At 39.4% G+C, this 19,466-nt stretch overlaps 1 protein-coding gene across 6 annotated transcripts in view; it reads right to left on the bottom strand.

Moving 5' to 3' along the window:
- Nucleotides 1-19,466, bottom strand: part of LOC130361886 (solute carrier family 12 member 9-like) — a 338,026-nt gene that overhangs the window by 150,281 nt on the left and 168,279 nt on the right. For all 6 annotated transcript variants that reach the window (XM_056565518.1, XM_056565522.1, XM_056565523.1 and 3 more), the window contains exon 7: nucleotides 13,491-13,648. In XM_056565518.1, the coding sequence (XP_056421493.1) occupies nucleotides 13,491-13,648 (158 nt within the window). The remainder of the gene's footprint in view (nucleotides 1-13,490; nucleotides 13,649-19,466) is intronic.

Raw genomic sequence — 19,466 nt, 5'->3', positions numbered from 1 at the left:
GGGCCTTTTTTACACCCACTGAGAGGGAGGACAAACTGACCTACTACAGAGACATTCTACGTAGTCAGTTGGCCGATGCCTATCGGCGCCATAGTCCATCCTCGCGCAGGTCTGACTCGGGGGGGGCCCTCTTCACTCACCTTCCACTGCCACGGCTGCTGGGGAGGGGTGGGGTGGCAGGAGCAGTACCAGCCCCATCAGCAGCAGCCTGAGTCTTCAGTCGCTGATGAATTGCTTCACTATGCGGGTGAAGAAAGATACTCATCAGCAGCAGGTAGACCTGGAGCAGGACGTGAACCAGCAGGTTGTGGCATACCTTGACATAACCATGCAAACACACCTTAACCCCTTAAGGACGCAGGGTTTTTCCTCATCACCTTCTAAAAATCATAACGCTTTCAATTTTGCACATTAAATTCCATATGATGGCTTATTTCTTGTGCCACCAATTCTACTTTGCAGTGACATTAGTCATTTCACCCAAAAATACACGGTGAAACAGAAAAAAAATTAATTGTGCAACAAAATAGAAGAAAAAATGTCATTTTGTAACTTTTAGGGGCTTCCGTTTCTACGCAGTTCATTGTTCGGTAAAAATAACACTATCTTTATTCCGTAGGTCCATACAGTTAAAATGATACCCTACTTATATAGGTTGGATATTGTCGTACTTCAGAAAAAAACGGCGTGACCCCGTTTTAAACACTGGGACCGGGCGTAGGGCTTACAGGTACACCCTACGTCCTTAAGGAGTTAAAGATCCACTGGACTTCTGGACAGCCAAACTTGACTTGCGGCCACAACTAGCAGAGTTTGCCCTGGAAAAGCTGTCCTGCCCTGCCAGTAGTGTGCCATCAGAACGGGTGTTTAGTGCGGCCAGGGCCATAGTCCCCCCCCCCCCAAGGAGAACTTGTCTGTCCACGAAAAATGTGGAGAGACTGACCTTTGTGAAGTTGAATCAGGCATGGATCAGCCAGGATTTCCACCCAGGATTTCTGATGCATAAGAGTAGATTGACCATGGTGCCACACCAACACTTCACAAATATGGATAGTGCAAAACAGATTTAAGGCACTGCTCCCCAGTTACAAACATTCCTCCGCATTAGACCTTTTTTCACCCACCTTCCTCACAGGGTACTGGTATTGCCACCCACCGCACCACTCTGTCATAGGGTCACTTTCAAGACTACTGATGCTGCTGCTGCCATCTCCAGGCTGTGTCATTCTGCCAGCATATGTTTTCCTTATGCTGCTGCCACCTCCAGGCTGTGTCATTCAGCCACTATATGGTCTCCTCATGCTGCCACAAACTCCAGGCTGTGTCATTCTGCCACCGTATGGTCTCCTTATGCCGCCACCACCTCCAGGCTGTGTCATTCAGATACCATATGTTCTCATCATGCTGCCGCAAACTCCAGGCTGTGTCATTCACCCACCATATGGTCTCCTCTTGCTGCCACAAACTCCAGGCTGGTATTGCCACCCACTGCACCACTCTGATCGGGTCACTTTCAGGACTCCTGATGCTGCTGCCGCCAACTCCAGTCTGTGTCATTCAGCCACCATATGTTTTCCTTATGCTGCCGCAAACTCCAGGCTGCGTCATTCAGCCACCATATGGTCGCCTCATGTTGCCACCACCTCCAGGCTGTGTCATTCAGCCACCATATGTTCTCATCATGCTGCCGCAAACTCCAGGCGGTGTCATTCAGCCACCATATGGTCTCCTCATGCTGCCGCAAACTCCAGGCTGTCATTCAGCCACTATATGGTCTCCTCATGCTGCTTGTACATTGCTTAAACATCCTTTAAAGTTAGGGATTGTGAAGCCCTATTGTCTCCTCATGCTGTCGCCACCTCCAGGTTGTGTTTGTCAAGCACTATATGGTTTCCTCATGCTCCTTGTAGATTACTTAAAACATTTTAAGGTAGCACTAGCTACCATAAATCTTCAACTTAAATGTGAAAATTAATCTTTTTATCTTAGGGATTGTAAGGCACTATGGTCTCTTCAAGCTGCCGCCAACTCCAGGCTGTGCCATTCAGCCACTATATGGTCTCCTCATGCTGCTGGGACATTACCTAAACATTTTTATGGTAACACTAGCTACCATAAATCTTCAATTTAAAGGGGTACTTCGGTGGAAATTTTTTTTTTCTTAAAGAGTACCTGCCAGATCTCCAAAAAAAAGAAAAACTGCTCTATGTTGCTCAGCACTTCATTCTGATCATGTACATATAATTTTTTATGAGTATATGCCCTTTATTTCTCTTAGAATTCCCTTTTATATGCTGCTCACAAAAAAACAAGTCCAGAAAAACAGGGGGGAGTGTCCCTGTTCTCCTCAGTGGGATAACCACTCCCCCTCCCTCTCTCTGCTCTGAGTCACTGTTCTCGGGAAAGAGCCTGGCAGTCAGCCAAGTACAGAAGTCTCATCTGTAACCCTTTCCTCTCTGGTTTTATGCCACACACACACCCAGGAAGAAGCATTATTGGAGATTCCCTGTTTTATAGCAGTGTTTCCTCCAGCTGTGTTCCTCCAGCTTTTGCAAAACTACAACTTCCAGCATGCCCACACATCATTTAGCTGTTCATGCATGCTGGTAGATGTGATTTTGCTACAGCTGGATGTATATGATTGCTAACACTCTCATTTATAACACTGTTGAAGCAAGCTATGTTCTTCTACCTGTTACAAAACTACAACTTCCAGCATGCCCACTCATCATTTGCCTGTCCAGACACGCTGTGAATTGTAGTCTTGCAACAGCCGGAGGTACATGATTGGCAAAACTATAACTCCCAGCATGCCTGCACATCCTTTGTCTGTAGCTTTGCAACAGCTAAGGCAATAAAACTATAACACAGATTTTTACAAATAATAGGGGATGAGTTCTCAAAACCTGTGTTGCCCATAGCAACCAATCAGATCCATTCTTTCATTTTGCAGAGGCATTGTTGGCTGCTGTGGGCAACAGGGGAAACTTATCCTCTGGGCAGGTTTTGATAAATCTCCCCCATTGAATGTGCATAAAGCTTATGCAAAACTACTACTCCCAGCATTTCCACACATTATTTGGGTGTCGTAGCATACTAGGAGTTGTAGTTTCAGGTGATCCGTCCACAACCAGTCAATCTTCACTTTCTACAAGTCTGCAACTCCTATCATGTCCTGACAGCCTGTATATCTGTCAGGGCATGATAGGAGTTGTAGTTTTATATGATCCCTCCACAAACAGTCAATCTGCAGCTGCTCTAAAACTACCACTCCTATCATGCCCTGACAGACATACAGGCTGTCAGGACATGATAGGAGTTGTAGTTTTGTAGCAGCTGGAGATTGACTGTTTGTGGATGTATCACCTGAAACTACAACTCCTATCATGCCCTGACAGATATACAGGCTGTCAGGGCATGTTGGGAGTTGTAATTTTATAGTGGCTGTAGATTGACTGACTGTTTTTTTTTTTTAGGGATAATATAAAACTACAATCCCATCATGCCCTGAAAAGATATACAGGCTGTCAGGACATGATAGGAGTTGTAGTTTTGTAGCAGCTGGAGATTGACTGTTTGTGGATGTATCACCTGAAACTACAACTCCTATCATGTCCTGACAGATATACAGGCTGTCAGGACATGTTAGGAGTTATAGTTTTAGAGAGTTTACTGTACCCAACATGTCCTGACAGCCTGTATATCTGTCAGGACATGATGGGAGTTGTAGTTTCAGAGAGTGATAGGTTATGGAGAGCACTGTTTCCCTGACAGGGTGCCTCCATCTGCTGCAAATCTACAACTCCCAGCATGCTGGGAGTTGCAGTTTTGAAGCAGTTGGAGGCTCCCTGGCTGGGAAACAGTGCTCACCACAACCTGTCAGTATCTGAAACTACAACTCCCATCATGCCCTGACAGATATACAGGCTGTCAGGACATGTTGGGTACAGTAAACTCTCTAAAACTATAACTCCTAACATGTCCTGACAGCCTGTATATCTGTCAGGACATGATAGGAGTTGTAGTTTCAGGTGATACATCCACAAACAGGTCCCCCCTGGTTTTGCAGTCCCCCTGGTGTTTTGGGGACTGCAAAACCAGGGGGGACCGCAACACAAGCACAAATGCATATCTGAAAAATAGAAAATGCACCCCATATTTTATTACGCTGTTCGTCCCATGTTCGGTAATACCCCTGCTTAGGCCATATTTGGTTGCATGGCCACATGGTGGGACCCAAAATGAGAGGAGCCCCATTTGGCTTTCAGGATATCATTATATAAATTATAGGCCGCACCTTATCTTGCAAAGCATTCTAGCTATCAGAAAAATACTGCAACCTCAGAAGTGACCTTACGTTCGAAACTACGCCCCCTAAAGTATTCACCTAGGGCAAAAGTAAGTACGTTGAGCCCTTATTGTGTGGCTAGAATTATTTCAAAGTCAGTGGAAAAAAATAGAAATTAGCTTTTTTTCACAAATTCTTTATTTGTGGGACATAATTTTGGTAAGTCGCTTTTGAAATGGAGGAAATGGCCATATTTTATCACGCTGTTTGTCCCGGGCTGGGCAGTACCCCTACTTAGGCCATATCTGGTTGCCTGACCGCCTGGTAGGACCAAGGAGGAGAGGAGCCCCTTTGGCTTCCAGGGCATCATTATTTGAATTATAGACCCCACCCCATGCCTGCAAAGGATCGGAGCTGTCAGAACAATACTGCACCCCCTACAAGTGTATTGGCTGGACCAGGCACCGCTCTGATCGGTGATCGCTGAAACGCAGTTTGAACAGGACGAAGTGTAGGGTCACAAAGAGCACATCCTGGGCTTTGGATAGGGGATAAGATGCCTGATCATGGGAGTCCCGCCGCTGTCACGCCCCCTCCCATAGACTTGCATTGAGGGGCGGAGGCGTGACGTCACACGCCGCCCGCCCTGTAGTCGCCGGTAATCTGACCCGGAGCAAACACGCTCTGGAGACTGATTACAAACGGGGTGCCGGGGGGTCCCAGCGGCGGGACTCCCACGATCAGGCATCTTATTCCCTATCCTTTGGATAGGGGATAAGATGTCTAAGCACCGGAGTACCCCTTTAACGTGTTAAAGTGGCACTCCGCTGGAAATCCGTGGATTTACAAGGGCCCTGTGATCCCGGACTATCAGTTGATAGTAATTAATTAATTAATAAATATTTCATATTTTAACCAACAAGTGTGTTCCTTATCCAAAGACCTTGAGCCTCAAAAATTCTTTTTGTCTAGTACTCTCTTTTCAGACACCTTGGGTACAGGTGTTAGTTTGAGTTGCCCGGGTCATGCTAGTGAAACTTTCCGCAGGAGCCTCTCCATCCTTTTTCTATATTGCTTATATTTTTGTACCTTGGAGATTTGAGCTCTGCGGTTAGTCTAACATGGATATATGGACACATTTGGCAAAAAAACAATCAAATATAGACACAATTGATTTTACTGAGCCCACCAATAATGTGAACAAATCAGAAATATTGCAATCACAAAAAAAGGTATCTGATACATTCAGAGAACTAGAATACTATTTAATTAAAAACCTAAAACGGAAATGGGAAATTAAAACTCTCAGCCATATGGTCAATACAGAAAATATTCCGAAAGGTTTAACTGTTCATAAAACACCAGCAGGAGATTTAGAAAGTTAAACTTTTACTGTTAAATGGAACGCATTTTTTAAACAAGTTTCTGCAGAGGCCACCAAACTAGTGATAGAGAGACGCCAAGAAATGGTCATAGAGTTTGACACCAAAATCACATCCATACGTACAACTATTGATGCATTAGAGAAAACACCTGAATTTATCAAATATAAAGATTGTTTATGTAAAAAATTAGATGCAGTAGAAAATGAGATAATTACAAAAAAAACTAAAAAAAGACTGTGGAAAATCAATAAACAGACAAATGAACAACTAACTAGCCAAACACAAACTCAAACATACAGTTACAATCTACCTACGTCCAATAGGTACAACATTCTGTCCACTGACAACCAACATCATTTTTTAGGGGGGACCCCTTCACAGAACAACCCACCTCCAAGAAATTATTCCCCCAGGCCAACCAACAGAACCTATTATGGTCACACCCCTCCACCCACATATTATCGACACAACCGCAACCAATACACTCACAGTCCCCGTAACACACTCCTCTCACCACAGCTGGAGACAACCCAGACCCTATATTCCACACAAAGCACAATATCAACCACAATACAAAAGACCGTATCACAATCACCAATACTCACAATCACGACCACTTTTGGCAGAGACAGCCCCCAGTCAACCACTAGAACCACGCAAAATCATCCAGACAATAGAAACTGTTGCACAAATACACCCAACACCATTACTAGTACCTGCACTATCTACCCCCAACAGAAAAAGAGAGTTCGTAGAGGACATAGAAGAAACCGAACAGCCCAGAACAAAAGCCAGCAAGGCATAGACACACTGAAAAATAAGAGTGCCATTTTTAATTTGAGTTCCAAGACGTTGAACTGTAATCAAATTAATTTACTTAATAAAGGGCTAAAATATGCACCTAGCCAGCAACTAGATAAATTTGGAGTCTATGTAGGTTTGGAGAAGTATATCCGGAAACTGAGCCTGAAAAAATATTTCATGAAAAACCCTATAGTCCCCCAGTTACCAACAATAACCAATTACAAACCTACTACAGTCAAAAATAAATCTAATTTTTTCCCTCGTCAAGAGATTAGTAATGATATGCAATCCTTCAAAAAGGCAGTAGAAATAGACCTTCGGAAAATAAAATGTAGGAATACATGGGGTAATTTAACACCAGGAGAAATTTCAGCAATCAAACAGTTCCAAAGAGATCTGTCCATCACCATAAGGCAGGCAGACAAGGGTGGCGGCATTGTGGTGATGGACACAGAAACTTACACAGCAGAATGCCAATCCCAATTAGAAGATAATAAAACATATATGAAATTGAAAGAAGACCCCACAGCAGAATATTTACAACAGTTAATTAAATTATGTACTGAAGCTAAAGACAAGGGTATTCTCTCAAAAAACGAATTTGATTTCATTACAGGAACTCCAGGGCGTTTACCTATATTTTACACACTTCCCAAGATCCACAAAGATCCCATCAGACCACCGGGCCGACCCATAGTATCTGGGATTGGCTCGATTACAGCCAACCTCTCACAGTATATCGATCAATTCCTCCAACCATATGTGAAAGAGACAAAATCATATTTACGTGATACTACACAAGTTGTTAAAATTATTGAAGCGGTCAGATGGGACTCTTCGTGGTTCCTAGGTACATTAGATGTAAGCTCTCTATACACGGTAATCGATCACCAACAAGGTCTAACAGCAATTCAGAACATCTTAAACACTAAACTAGATATTCCAGCAGACCAAATTAAATTCATACTAGATGGCATTTATTTTATCTTATCTCATAACTATTTTATGTTTGGCACGGATTATTTTTTACAAGTGAATGGAACAGCTATGGGCACCAGGTTCGCCCCCAGCTATGCCAACCTTTTTATGGCTAACTGGGAGAATTCCATCATCAATCCCCATCTGGGGGGCGACCTGGTGTCATGGCATAGATATATAGATGACATATTTTTTATCTGGCGCGGAACGAGCACCGACTTAGACCATTTTATCACTGCTCTTAATTTGAACAATTTTAATCTAAGATTCACTCCGAATATCAGTTCTGAGTGTGTAGAGTTTATTGATTTGTTGATTACCGCTGATTCACAGAAATTGACCTGTAGTACTTATCGTAAGACAGTAGCAAAAAATGGTTACATCTTGCACAGTAGTTGTCATTTACCCCAATGGCTGTTAAACGTCCCTACAAGCCAATACCGGAGACTAAAACGAAACTGCACCTCGAACGAACAATTTGAGACTGAAGCAGCAGACCTTACGGGACAATTTCTTGAAAAAGAATATCCATTACTCAACTTACAAAAATCCTTAGAGAAAGTTAGAAAACTGGACAGATCTACATTTTTTATCCCTAAAACCCCAAACACTGCCCCCACCAATCAGAAAGACAACTGTAAACTGGTCATTCTATTTAACACCCAATATCGTAAGATTGAAAACATAATGAAGAAATACTGGCCACTTCTCCAACAGGATAAGACATTGGGGGAAATTCTACCATCAAGGCCCCCAATTGTCTACACTAGAGCCCCAAATTTGGGTATTAAAATAGCCCCCACTGTAAGACAGGAAAAACCTAACACCAAATCATCAACCATAATGGATCTCAAAGGCTTCTTCAGATGTGGTCAATGCCCTAATTGTAAATCCACAAACTTTGAGAAACGTACAGCTCTGGTAAAATCTACATCTAATGATTTCAGTTTTACAATAAATGAATTTTTGAACTGTGGCAGCAAAGGTGTAGTTTATTTAATACAGTGTCCATGCCAAAAACAATATATAGGCAGGACATCACGGGCTTTGAAAACCAGGATCCTTGAACACCGTTATAATATTAAAAAACAGAACGAAAAACACCCTTTGTCTGCCCATTTCAAACATTGCCATCAGGGTAATCCCAATAACCTAAAAAATGTGGCACTACTGAAAATAAAACAAGACTGGAGAGGAGGTAATTTTATATCTAAAATGTCGAGGGCAGAATCACGGAAGATTTTTGAATTTGGCTCCTTAGCCCCGATAGGCCTCAATAACGATCTGGAGCTGTTCGGTTTTCAAGATTAGGTAGAAGAAGACCCCCAGGGGGTGGGCCCCTCTAACGACCCTTCGACGTTTGGCTGTTTTTTTCCAGCACGCCGATCGGTCCTAGGAGGGTCCCACTCCCCATCTCCACATTTTGGACACACATATTTTATACATGTTCCATCTAGTGCACTATTTTATATTATTCATATTTATATCTAATTTTTATCTCTATGGATGCATTTTATGAATATGAAAATATTAGTTCAGAATAGTCTGAGGCTCTAAAACTATTTAGCTATCAATTTTTATTGATTTATATCGGTTGGCTATTAGTATGAACAATTTTAATATCTGCAATATCCTCCCATATTTACGCACATATATTCATCTAATTATACATATGCATTTTGATATTTCTGGCATTGATGTTATATATCCCATTTACTATTTTTTTTGCATCACACTACTTATTTTTTGCATCACACTACTCATTAATATATTTTATTCTTCATTTTCCACATATATTTCCATTTCTATATGTATAGATTTTTGAGTGCTGAATAAGTGCTCCTTTTTTCATATTTTATTTATTTATCTTTGTCTGTATTTCTGTATTTTTGTTCATTTGTTGTGTCTAATTCGCATAGAGTAAGTGTTCCCCTTTAATCTGACTCACTGAACACATAGTCATTCATAAAGATGTGAGATACTATAATGTTTACAACTCTGGCATGACATCAGAACAGAGGGTGGAGCTCAACCCTATATAAGATACACTCTGAGACCCCCAGTACTTATATATTTAAGCCGCTGAAGAAAGCACCTAGTGGGTGCTGAAACACGTCCGGCGACCCCCCCTAAGAGACGTATGAGACCACTATCATCATTTGCAGTCCAGAGCTATTACCGGCTATCACACGGACATTTCTGAGCGCGCGGTCAGAGTCCGGGAGCGCGCGCTCTCTACACGAGGACGCCACCTGGATTACCTGCCTTGCAAGCGCAGCAGCCCCTGTATCTATCGCCCACCATCTGCTAACATCGCGCGAATAGGAGTCGGCAGAGACTCCAGCGGTGCGCTCTCAGGCCAGAGAGCGGGGACAGACGGCTGCCTGACATCTCTGAGGACAAGCAACGAACGGTAAAGTTACCTCCCGAGAATCGCATCAGGACCGGTGAGCTAAACCTTTCCCAAACACTATGCGCATAGTTTGAATTTACCGCTGTGGAATACAGCATCCTAGGATTGCTCTATATAACATACAGAGCAACATCTAAGTCTGGAGCCACAGACAGCTGAATATTATTCAACTGCCACTTTACTGTCTTGAAAGGACATTCATAAGTGTGATAGACTGTGTTATATATTTTTTCAGGACTGCACTGGCACTTTGGATAATATTTGTATATAAATAATGTCCATCAGAGTGCCGATTTGAAATAGCTGCTACCCTTTCCAGTGGTCTTATACATCTATAGATGTATATATATAATTTAATTTTATGAATATACATATGAATTTTATGATTTTATATTTTTTATGAATCTTCTGATACCGTGGATTTACAAGAGCCCTGTGATCCCGGACTATCAGTTGATAGTAATTAATTAATAAATAAATATTTTATATATTTTAACCAACAAGTGTGTTCCTTATCCAAAGACCTTGAGCCTCAAAAAATCTTTTTGTCTAATTTACAAATCCGTTTAACTTTCTGGCACCAGTGGATTAAAAAAAAACATTAACCCAGAGTGTTTCTTTAATAATAGCTTTATAAATTGCAAAATAATACAGACTATAAGATGACCTTTCATCGGTATAAAAAAATGGCTGCTAAACTCCCCTGTCCCTAAGATATAGTAGTTTTACTATTTGGTTGACTATCTGCCCTAAGTAGTCAAATGGATTGAAACGTCATTTAACCCTTAAAGGACATGCAACATACATGTATGTTACTGTGCCCTGGTACTTAGCCCACAGCAACGTACATGTACGTAGCGGGGTTTCGCGATCATTGCGTCTCTCTACATCGTGGGAACTCAAGGATAATGGCTGATGTTTGCCATTAACCCTTCAGATACTGTGATTAATACTGATTTGCGGTGCTCTGGGGAACTAATCGGACCACCCGCAGTGCAAGCGTGCTGGTCTAATGAGTTAAGTTGGCTGGCAGAGCTCTTCTCACCTGCTCCGGCCGGCTGCTGTGCTCTTTTAATCTGGTCTGCCTTCTATCTTATTCACTCTCCCATTGTCTCATATTCACACCTTCCCACTTTCAAATTTCTTTTTTAGATTGGATTACCACTGAACTAACTATTATTATGTCCCAGTCATTGTAAAAAAAAACTTCTGACATGTCACAGGGACATGTTGAAAGTTTTGATCAGTCAGCGTCTGAGTGTTTAGAATCCCACCAAACTCTTAATCCCACCAATCTCTTAATCTACAGTAACAGGGGACAACACGTTATGTATTCAAGTATTTTGGGTAAATAACTTAATAAAAAAAATGTAAAAAAAATAATGAATGTAAGTCACATTGTATTAGTTTGTTTTCAATTTAAAATAAAGAGTCCACAAATGATCACAAATTTAAGATTCTTTCTAAGAAAAACATGGGTTGAGTTACTAGCATATTTTCTATATACTTTGGCTTTCTTTGCCTGTACAGAAAGCGTCTGGTGTTTCCAAAAATGTTGGCACATTGCCCTATAAACCTGAACACTAGAAATCTAATCGTATCACTTTGAAGTATGAATAAGATTTTCAAATAAGGTTTTAGCCTATGACGTACTTGCACATACAAAAAAATTATAATATAGTTCAATACTTTATAATTCTGGTTAGTTTGACATCCAATGACATACTGAATAGTATTAAGGAGACAATTTTTATATTTTATATGAACCCTACAAAAAGCAGAATAATGAACTACTATTAAAAATTATTTTTCACTTCTAGGTATACCCAAGAATATATTTTTTCAGAAACTGAATGACAAAAAATCTGAGAACTACAATGCAAGACCTCTTTGTAATCTTTGTGAGGGCACTCTAATCAGAATAAGAGGTCTGAAGAAGCTGAAACACATTGCTGTGTTATTATCAATGCTGGATCATAACAGAGGGGAACTAATTTTTTCATGTGTATTGGATACGCTTGGCTATGAGAGCCCCTCAGCCCCAAGAAAGAATGGTTCTCATTTTTAGGAGAGTTCAATTATATATATTTTTAAGTGTATAACTTTCTTAAAGGAAAACACCACTTTTAACAGTTCAGGAAAATTGAACATCTTTGCAAACATTTTGCACTTATTTGTTACATCTTATTTTATTAGTTCAGACTTTCTGCGGAATTTCTGCTAATAGTGAGCAGTCGATTATGTATGATCATATGACACAGATAAGCTTTAAATTAAATAAAAACATCATTTGGAGTTATGATTTCAAGAAATAAACACTCAACTAGTTTACTGAAAAGTGTTCAGTGATGTTGGATTTTGTGGGCTGATATTTGCATGGCATACAGTGACTGGCTGACCAGGACTGATCCCTACTTGTGTGCATTTTGTCTTTTGTTCCCTATGCTTGTGTAGAACGGTTTCCCTATATCAGCCAGTCCAATCTGACACGTTGATGGGGAAATTGTATATATGCATTGTTTGTATATATGCTTGTTGTCTGATCCATCAGCTGCATTGCTGTATATCTTGTATCTATGTATAAGGACAGCTTTGAAGTTCAAATAGAACCTTCAAGGTCCCCGAGGCCTCACACACTGGCCCCAGAACCTGACAGGTCAGGAGAACAACATTCCAACACTGTTCTTCTCAGCTCTCTGCAATACAGCAGAGACCTGAAAAGTATTTGTTAGAGCCTTTACTGGTCTTCCAGTCCCAGTGAACAGTTACAACCACGCCACCTCCTGCCAGTCAGGCTTGATTGCACAACAAGCCTGTCTGGGTAAAGCACTGAAATGCCAGCTCCAAAGTGAACATGCTCCCTGCATCAGTTTAGTTAATAAATAAGGGTTCAAAATAAGGTATCCACTCTAGTAATTTCAAATGTCCCTATGAATGCTCAAAACAAGTACAAGATCAAGTACAAAACAATTACTAAATCAAGAAAACATTGACAAAGTCACAAATTTTATAGATATTTACACTATATAATATTGTTTAATAGTGGAGTTCTCCTATTAGAAAAGCTGTATATTATACAGTATTTTGGTCCTGCTTTGGTACAAACAACAAATAAAGTAATTCTCATTTTACCAGCTCCTCCGCTAAGACAAAGAAATGTAATAAACTCACTTAAATAGTGTAGAGAAAATAAGACAGGAAAAAGGTATAGGACAGATGAATGTATATTATTAAATATCAAGGGCTATTTGCTGATACTACCTATGAAAAGACGTTGTCCAATGACAAATGAATGTTAATAAAGTACATACCATCAGATGCAGCTGATAAAAGGCATTACAATATAACTTCATTTAATAGGCATTTAGTGAGTTGTACTTCTTGATCAAAATGTATACTAACAACCTGTTAGTTTTTGAAATTATGCTGAGAAGCAAGTAGATCAAATTACAAATGGTGGATGTGTGGCTCTGTTTCTCTTTTTGTTTTGCTAATAGGCATTTAAGCCAATCATTCAATGAAAAGGAATTGTGGATATTCAAAATAAGTGAGTTCAATTCATGATTACAGGATTTAAATATAAGTATTGTACCTGTGTGTTGTCATTTATAAAGGTACTTACCAAATAGCTCATCCTTTGCCAGTGCATAGAGAATACGGGAGGCCCCAATCAAGTTACTCATGGAGGCAGAAAGAGTTGAGCAGCAAATTCCAATAGTAACAAGAGGAGGCCAGACATTAATATCTCGTAAAAAGCTGTAATCATTCTGCAACAGAGTCCTGCAAATAGACAGAATAACATTGCTCAAGAGATTGCTCTTTTCATTAATGAACGAACCTGTGAAAAAAGAGAAACAATTAGCCGAAACAATTAGCCGAATGTTGGCTGATTGCAGCCCCTATTACACAGGGCACTACCGGCCTGTTCTGCCAATAATCGCCCTGTGTAGTAGGGCCTTTATTTAATTATGGGTTTTGTAAAATAGATTTTTTAATAATTTCCTTATATATATATATATATACATACAAATCACCGCCACATTCCAAAGCATTGTACTGAGCCTGCCATCACCAACATTGGTTGTGAAGTAACCTATCAGTATGTTTTTGGAATATAGGAGGAAACATTAGAACATGGAGGAAACCCGGGCAAATAGGGGGGGGGGGGGGGTTATACAGTCTCCATGCAGATGTTGACCCTGGTTAGATTTAAACTTAAAGAGTACCTGTCAGCAAATAAAACTTTTAATATAGTGTTCCTTGTGTAATTAGCAGACACTTTCCCATTCACTTGGTTTTAAAATTATCAACATTAATATGTTAAAAATGTAATATAAAAACGTCCACTAGGTGGCTCTGTTCTGTTCCCTGCTACAATTAATACTGTGAGTTTGGTCTTATCCCGGCTTGGCAGGAGTCCAAACTCAAGAAGTGCTTCTCTGCACTGAGCTTGAATGAAGCTGCACAGAAAGTGAAAGCTCCACAGATTCTCAAAGAAAGCCACACAGACTGATAGCTGCAGGAGAGCCTCACTGATAGCAACACAGACTAAAACATGTACAGAGCCTGAGGTCTTCTATTCATCACAGCACTGCAACCATGTGAGGGCACAAGTGGTCCCCCAGCAGGCTTCAGTGATGTCATGCTTGCTGGGAAATGCCCACTTTCTCCTGCTGGGAAATTGCACTATGTGAGCAAGAAGAAAGGTAAGATACAGAGCTTTTTAAAGCTCTGAAATTTTTTCTAAGTGTGGGAGGGGTGTTAGGAGTAGTTAGGGAACATAGCCTTAGTTAGTTTAGAACAGTTTATTTGGTGACAGGTACTTTTTAAGTCCCCAGTGATGCAAGGCAACAGCACTTACTGCTGAGTTACTATACAAGAAATCAAGACAACATTTTATTGCCATCAGTAATGTTAGAAACAAGGACAGGACAATGACAGTGATATATTGCTCTGAGAATGGTGGTGGATGTGCAGCAAGGTGGGTAAAAAACATTTGCCATATATGTGCTCGGCTAGTACTGGTTATGCAGTGCACTGGCTAAATACACTGCAGCACTAGTTCATCTATCATATAGCTAGCCCAAAAACACTATACTATAGAATTTATAATGACCCATAGCAAAATTCAAAAGGGGCCTTCTCTACTAAGAGTTTAACAATTGTGCTCAATAGATACATAGTTCACAAGGTTAAAAAAAAAAAAAAGAAAAAAAAAAGAGTCCATCAAGTTCAGCCTACATCCCTACTTGGCCTCTACTGTGTTTATCCAGAGGAAGGCAGAAAAACCCTTTTGAGGCTTAAGCCAATTGCCCCATTCCAGGGGGAACATTAATCCCTGCCAATTACCCTATATCAGGAGGGAACATTCCTTTCTAGCCATGATTTTCAATATCCACCATTTGGTTATTAGGTCCAAATTCTGTGCTGTTTATTGTCATAATATACTTGTACAAGGTACTGTGTTCTGACTTTAATGCTTTAGGAAAGCTAAGTAAATATATGAAGGGTTTGATCCACCTGAACAAACCCTTCTTAGGCTAAGGCTGGATGGTGACTTTGGTGTAACACAGGTTGTGCCCATTACTTCATCTAGAGGTCCCTGTTGGATGGATTTTTGGCAACTGTTGGAGCCACTTGCAGTGACTTACAGGCTGCAATGTAACCCCATTTAATTTTTATTAGCTGCAAAGCAGCAGCACAAACCAACACTCTTTGCATGGCCAAAGTTGCCATGTGGCTCTAGTCTTAGATTAAAGCCTCATAGCAACCAGTTGAATATCATGGCACTGGCTTTACTAACCACAAATCTCCCTACAGCATCAAATTTCCCTTCACTGAGCATGTTTGTAATACATGGTCCCTCTGGTTCAAAGAGGGGAGCCCCAAGCAATGGATACCCAAATATGAGATGCATATGCTTTAGCAGGACATATGGTAGGGTCTTTTAAACCATGTGAAGCCTTTCTTTCAACCTTCTCTGAGCTGTATAAATCCGCAGTAAGCTCCTCCTAGGGCTGGTTGCAGGTAGCTATGACAATATATATGGTAGTTATGGCAGTAGTATTTAAGCTTCTTGGTAATGTCTGATGCATGCAGCCCTGTTGGTAGTATTATCACCTCCGTAAAAACAGCATTTGTTGCAGTGAGACAGCTCATATGATGTTTCATGTATGTTCTTTTATGATACCATGAGAAGGCTTTGTAGCGCTATACAATCTGTCATTAACCCCTTAAGGACCCAGCCAATTTTCAGTGTAGGACCCGGCCATTTTTTGCACATCTGATCACTGTCACTTTAAGCATTAATAACTCTGGGATGCTTTTACCTTTCATTCTAATTCCGAGACTGGTTTTTCATGACATATTCTACTTTATGGTAGTGGTAAAAATTTGTCGATACTTGAATCATTTCTTGGTGAAAAATTCCAAATTTTGATGACAAAATTGAACATTTAGCTTTTTTTTTTTTTTTTTACTTTGAGGCTCTCTGCTGAAAAGGAAAATGAATATTCCAAATAAATGATATATTGATTCACATAAACAATATGTCTACTTTATGTCTGCATCATAAAGTTGACATGTGTTTACTTTTGGAAGACATCAGAGGGCTTCAAAGTTCAGCATCAATTTTCCAATTTTTCACAACATTTTTTAAATTAAAATTTTTCAGGAACCAGCTCAGTTTTAAAGTGGATTTGAAGGGCCTTCATATTAGAAATACCCCGTAAATGACCCCATTATAAAAACTGCTCCCCTCAAAGTATTCAAAAACTTTAGATTTAGAATTTTCAGAAAATTTTTCAAATTGTTGCTATACTTTGAAGCCCTCTAATGTCTTCAAAAAGTAAAAACATGTCAACTTTATGATGCCAACATAAAGTAGACGTATTGTATATGTGAATCAATGTATAATTTATTTGGCATGTCCATTTACCTTATAAGCAGTGAGTTTCAAAGTTAGAAAAATGCAACATTTTCATCAAATTTGGGAATTTTTTACAAAAATGATGCAAGTTATGACAAAAATGTACCAACTATCTTAAAATAGAATATATCACAAAAAAACATATAATGCATAAAATGAAAGAGGTTAGATTTGCAAAAAATGGCTTGGTCTTTATACCCTTAAATACCCAGCCCATTTTCACCTTAAGGACCCGGCCATTTTTTGCACATCTGACCACTGTTACTTTAACCCCTTAAGGACTCAGCCCATTTTGGCCTAAAGGACTCAGACAATTACATTTTTACGTTTTAATTTTTTCCTCCTCTCCTTCTAAAAATCATAACTCTTTTATATTTTCATCCACAGACTAGTATGAGGGCTTGTTTTTTGCGCGACCAGTTGTCCTTTGTAATGACATCACTCATTATATCATAAAATGTATGGCGCAACCAAAAAACACTATTTTTGTGGGGAAATTAAAACGAAAAACGCAATTTTGCTAATTTTGGAAGGTTTTGTTTTCACGCCGTACAATTTATGGTAAAAATGACATGTGTTCTTTATTCTGAGGGTCAATACGATTAAAATGATACCCATTATTATATACTTTTATATTATTGTTGCGCTTAAAAAAAATCACAAACTTTTTAACCAAATTAGTACGTTTATAATCCCTTTATTTTGATGACCTCTAACTTTTTTTATTTTTCCGTATAAGCGGCGGTATGGGGGCTCATTTTTTGCGCCATGATCTGTACTTTTTTTTGATACCACATTTGCATATAAAAAACTTTTAATACATTTTTTATAAATTTTTTTTAATAAAATGTATTAAAAAAGTAGGAATTTTGGACTTTTTTTTTTTTCGTTCACGCCGTTCACCGTCCTTAAGGGGTTAATCTGACTCTGAGATGTTTTTTTCATGACATATTCTACATTATGTTAGTGGTAACATTTCATTGATAATTGCATCATTTCTTGGTGAAAAATTCAAAAATTTGATGAAAATTTTTATTTTTTTTTTTTTACTTTGAAGCTCTCTGCTTATAAGGAAAATGGACATCCCAAATAAATTATATATTGATTCACATATACAATATGTCTACTTTATGTTTGCATCATAAAGTTGACATGTTTTGACTTTTGGAAGACATCAGAGGGCTTCAAAGTTCAGCAGCAAATTTCCAATTTTTCACAAAATTATCAAAATCGAAATTTTTCAGGGACCAGTTGAGTTTTGAAGTGGATTTGAAGGGCCTTCATATTAGAAATACCCCATAAATGACCCCCTTATAAAAACTGCACCCCTCAAAGTATTCAAAATGACATTCAAAAGGTTTGTTAACCCTTTAGGTGTTACACATAAATACACAAAAAAAAAGTACAGCACCAAATAATTGTTATATATCTACCTATCCTCATGTTAAGCTTTCTATGTGCTGGGGGTCTAATGTATAGTATATTAGTATAGCTCCATATACAACATAACTATTTTTATTTATTTAAAATTTTTGGTGACATTTAATATTTCACACTTACTCATTTTTCCCTCTTTTTTTCACTATTCATTAATTTTTATTTTATCACCAACATAATAATTTTTTCTCACCATATTTTTTCTACCAATTTTTTTATCACCTTTTGTTTGTATAATACTAATTTTATATTATTTTTTGTACTATATTCAGTTACTATATATATATATATATATATATATATATATATATATATATATATATATAAATATTTTTTTATTACAATTCCTCACATTTTCACTATCCATTTATGCAGCACAATATGGTGATTACGATACCCTTTACACCATTTGTATTTCAATACACCAATGCATTAGGTTCCTATACATACTGTATATGATTTTGGGTAATAATGTATAATAATGATTATGCTCACTATATTTCATAACTGTCAAATATAATTATTGCTATTGTATTCTAATTGTGCCCCACTAAGTACATAATAGGTATACATGTAACGCCCATCGCTTCAGAGTAACTACACTTGTTCAACATTCCTGAAAGGTTCTGTTAGATTTACCAACACCTTGGTAGCATGGGCTGAGCAAATAGGGTTAAACATTCAGGCATCACTTACAATGATCTTACGCTGTTGCCGATTTCCGCTTGTGCGCATGCACGGGGCCCTCTTCCTGGCATGGACTCCCTGGGCGTCAAGAGGCCTCGCGCGCAGGTCCGGATGTATATCATCCGTGACCTGTGTGCGGGGCTGTGACGTGGCGGGGAGTACCGTGCGCACCAGGGTCAGGACCCTGGCATGCGCCGAACTTCGCAAATCGGCACAAAACTTAGTATATATAAGGAGGCATGGCAGACATTAAGATAGCGTTCCTTGAGAAAGTTGGGTGACGAAACGTACGTTGGGACGGTGGAGACATTACACCACTATGGGTAAGTGAGGAACCAACTAATTCCTTTATATCATTCTGATTGCAGTATACTCACTGGTTACAAAACGGCTAGCCCACAATAGACCATGGGGTAGTAGATATTACTAGTTTGCATTTACTGCAATCCATATAGAACCTTTCAGCACTGTTTCCTCTTTATGATGTATTTTGTCAGTTACTGTGACCCATAACTGACATCTGTCTCACCTACGTACCAGGGTAGA

The sequence above is a fragment of the Hyla sarda genome, chromosome 3 (assembly GCF_029499605.1).
Source record: "Hyla sarda isolate aHylSar1 chromosome 3, aHylSar1.hap1, whole genome shotgun sequence".
Taxonomy (NCBI): domain Eukaryota; kingdom Metazoa; phylum Chordata; class Amphibia; order Anura; family Hylidae; genus Hyla; species Hyla sarda.
The sequence above is the reverse complement of the archived record's forward strand: the minus strand, read 5'-3'. Positions and strand labels throughout refer to the sequence as shown.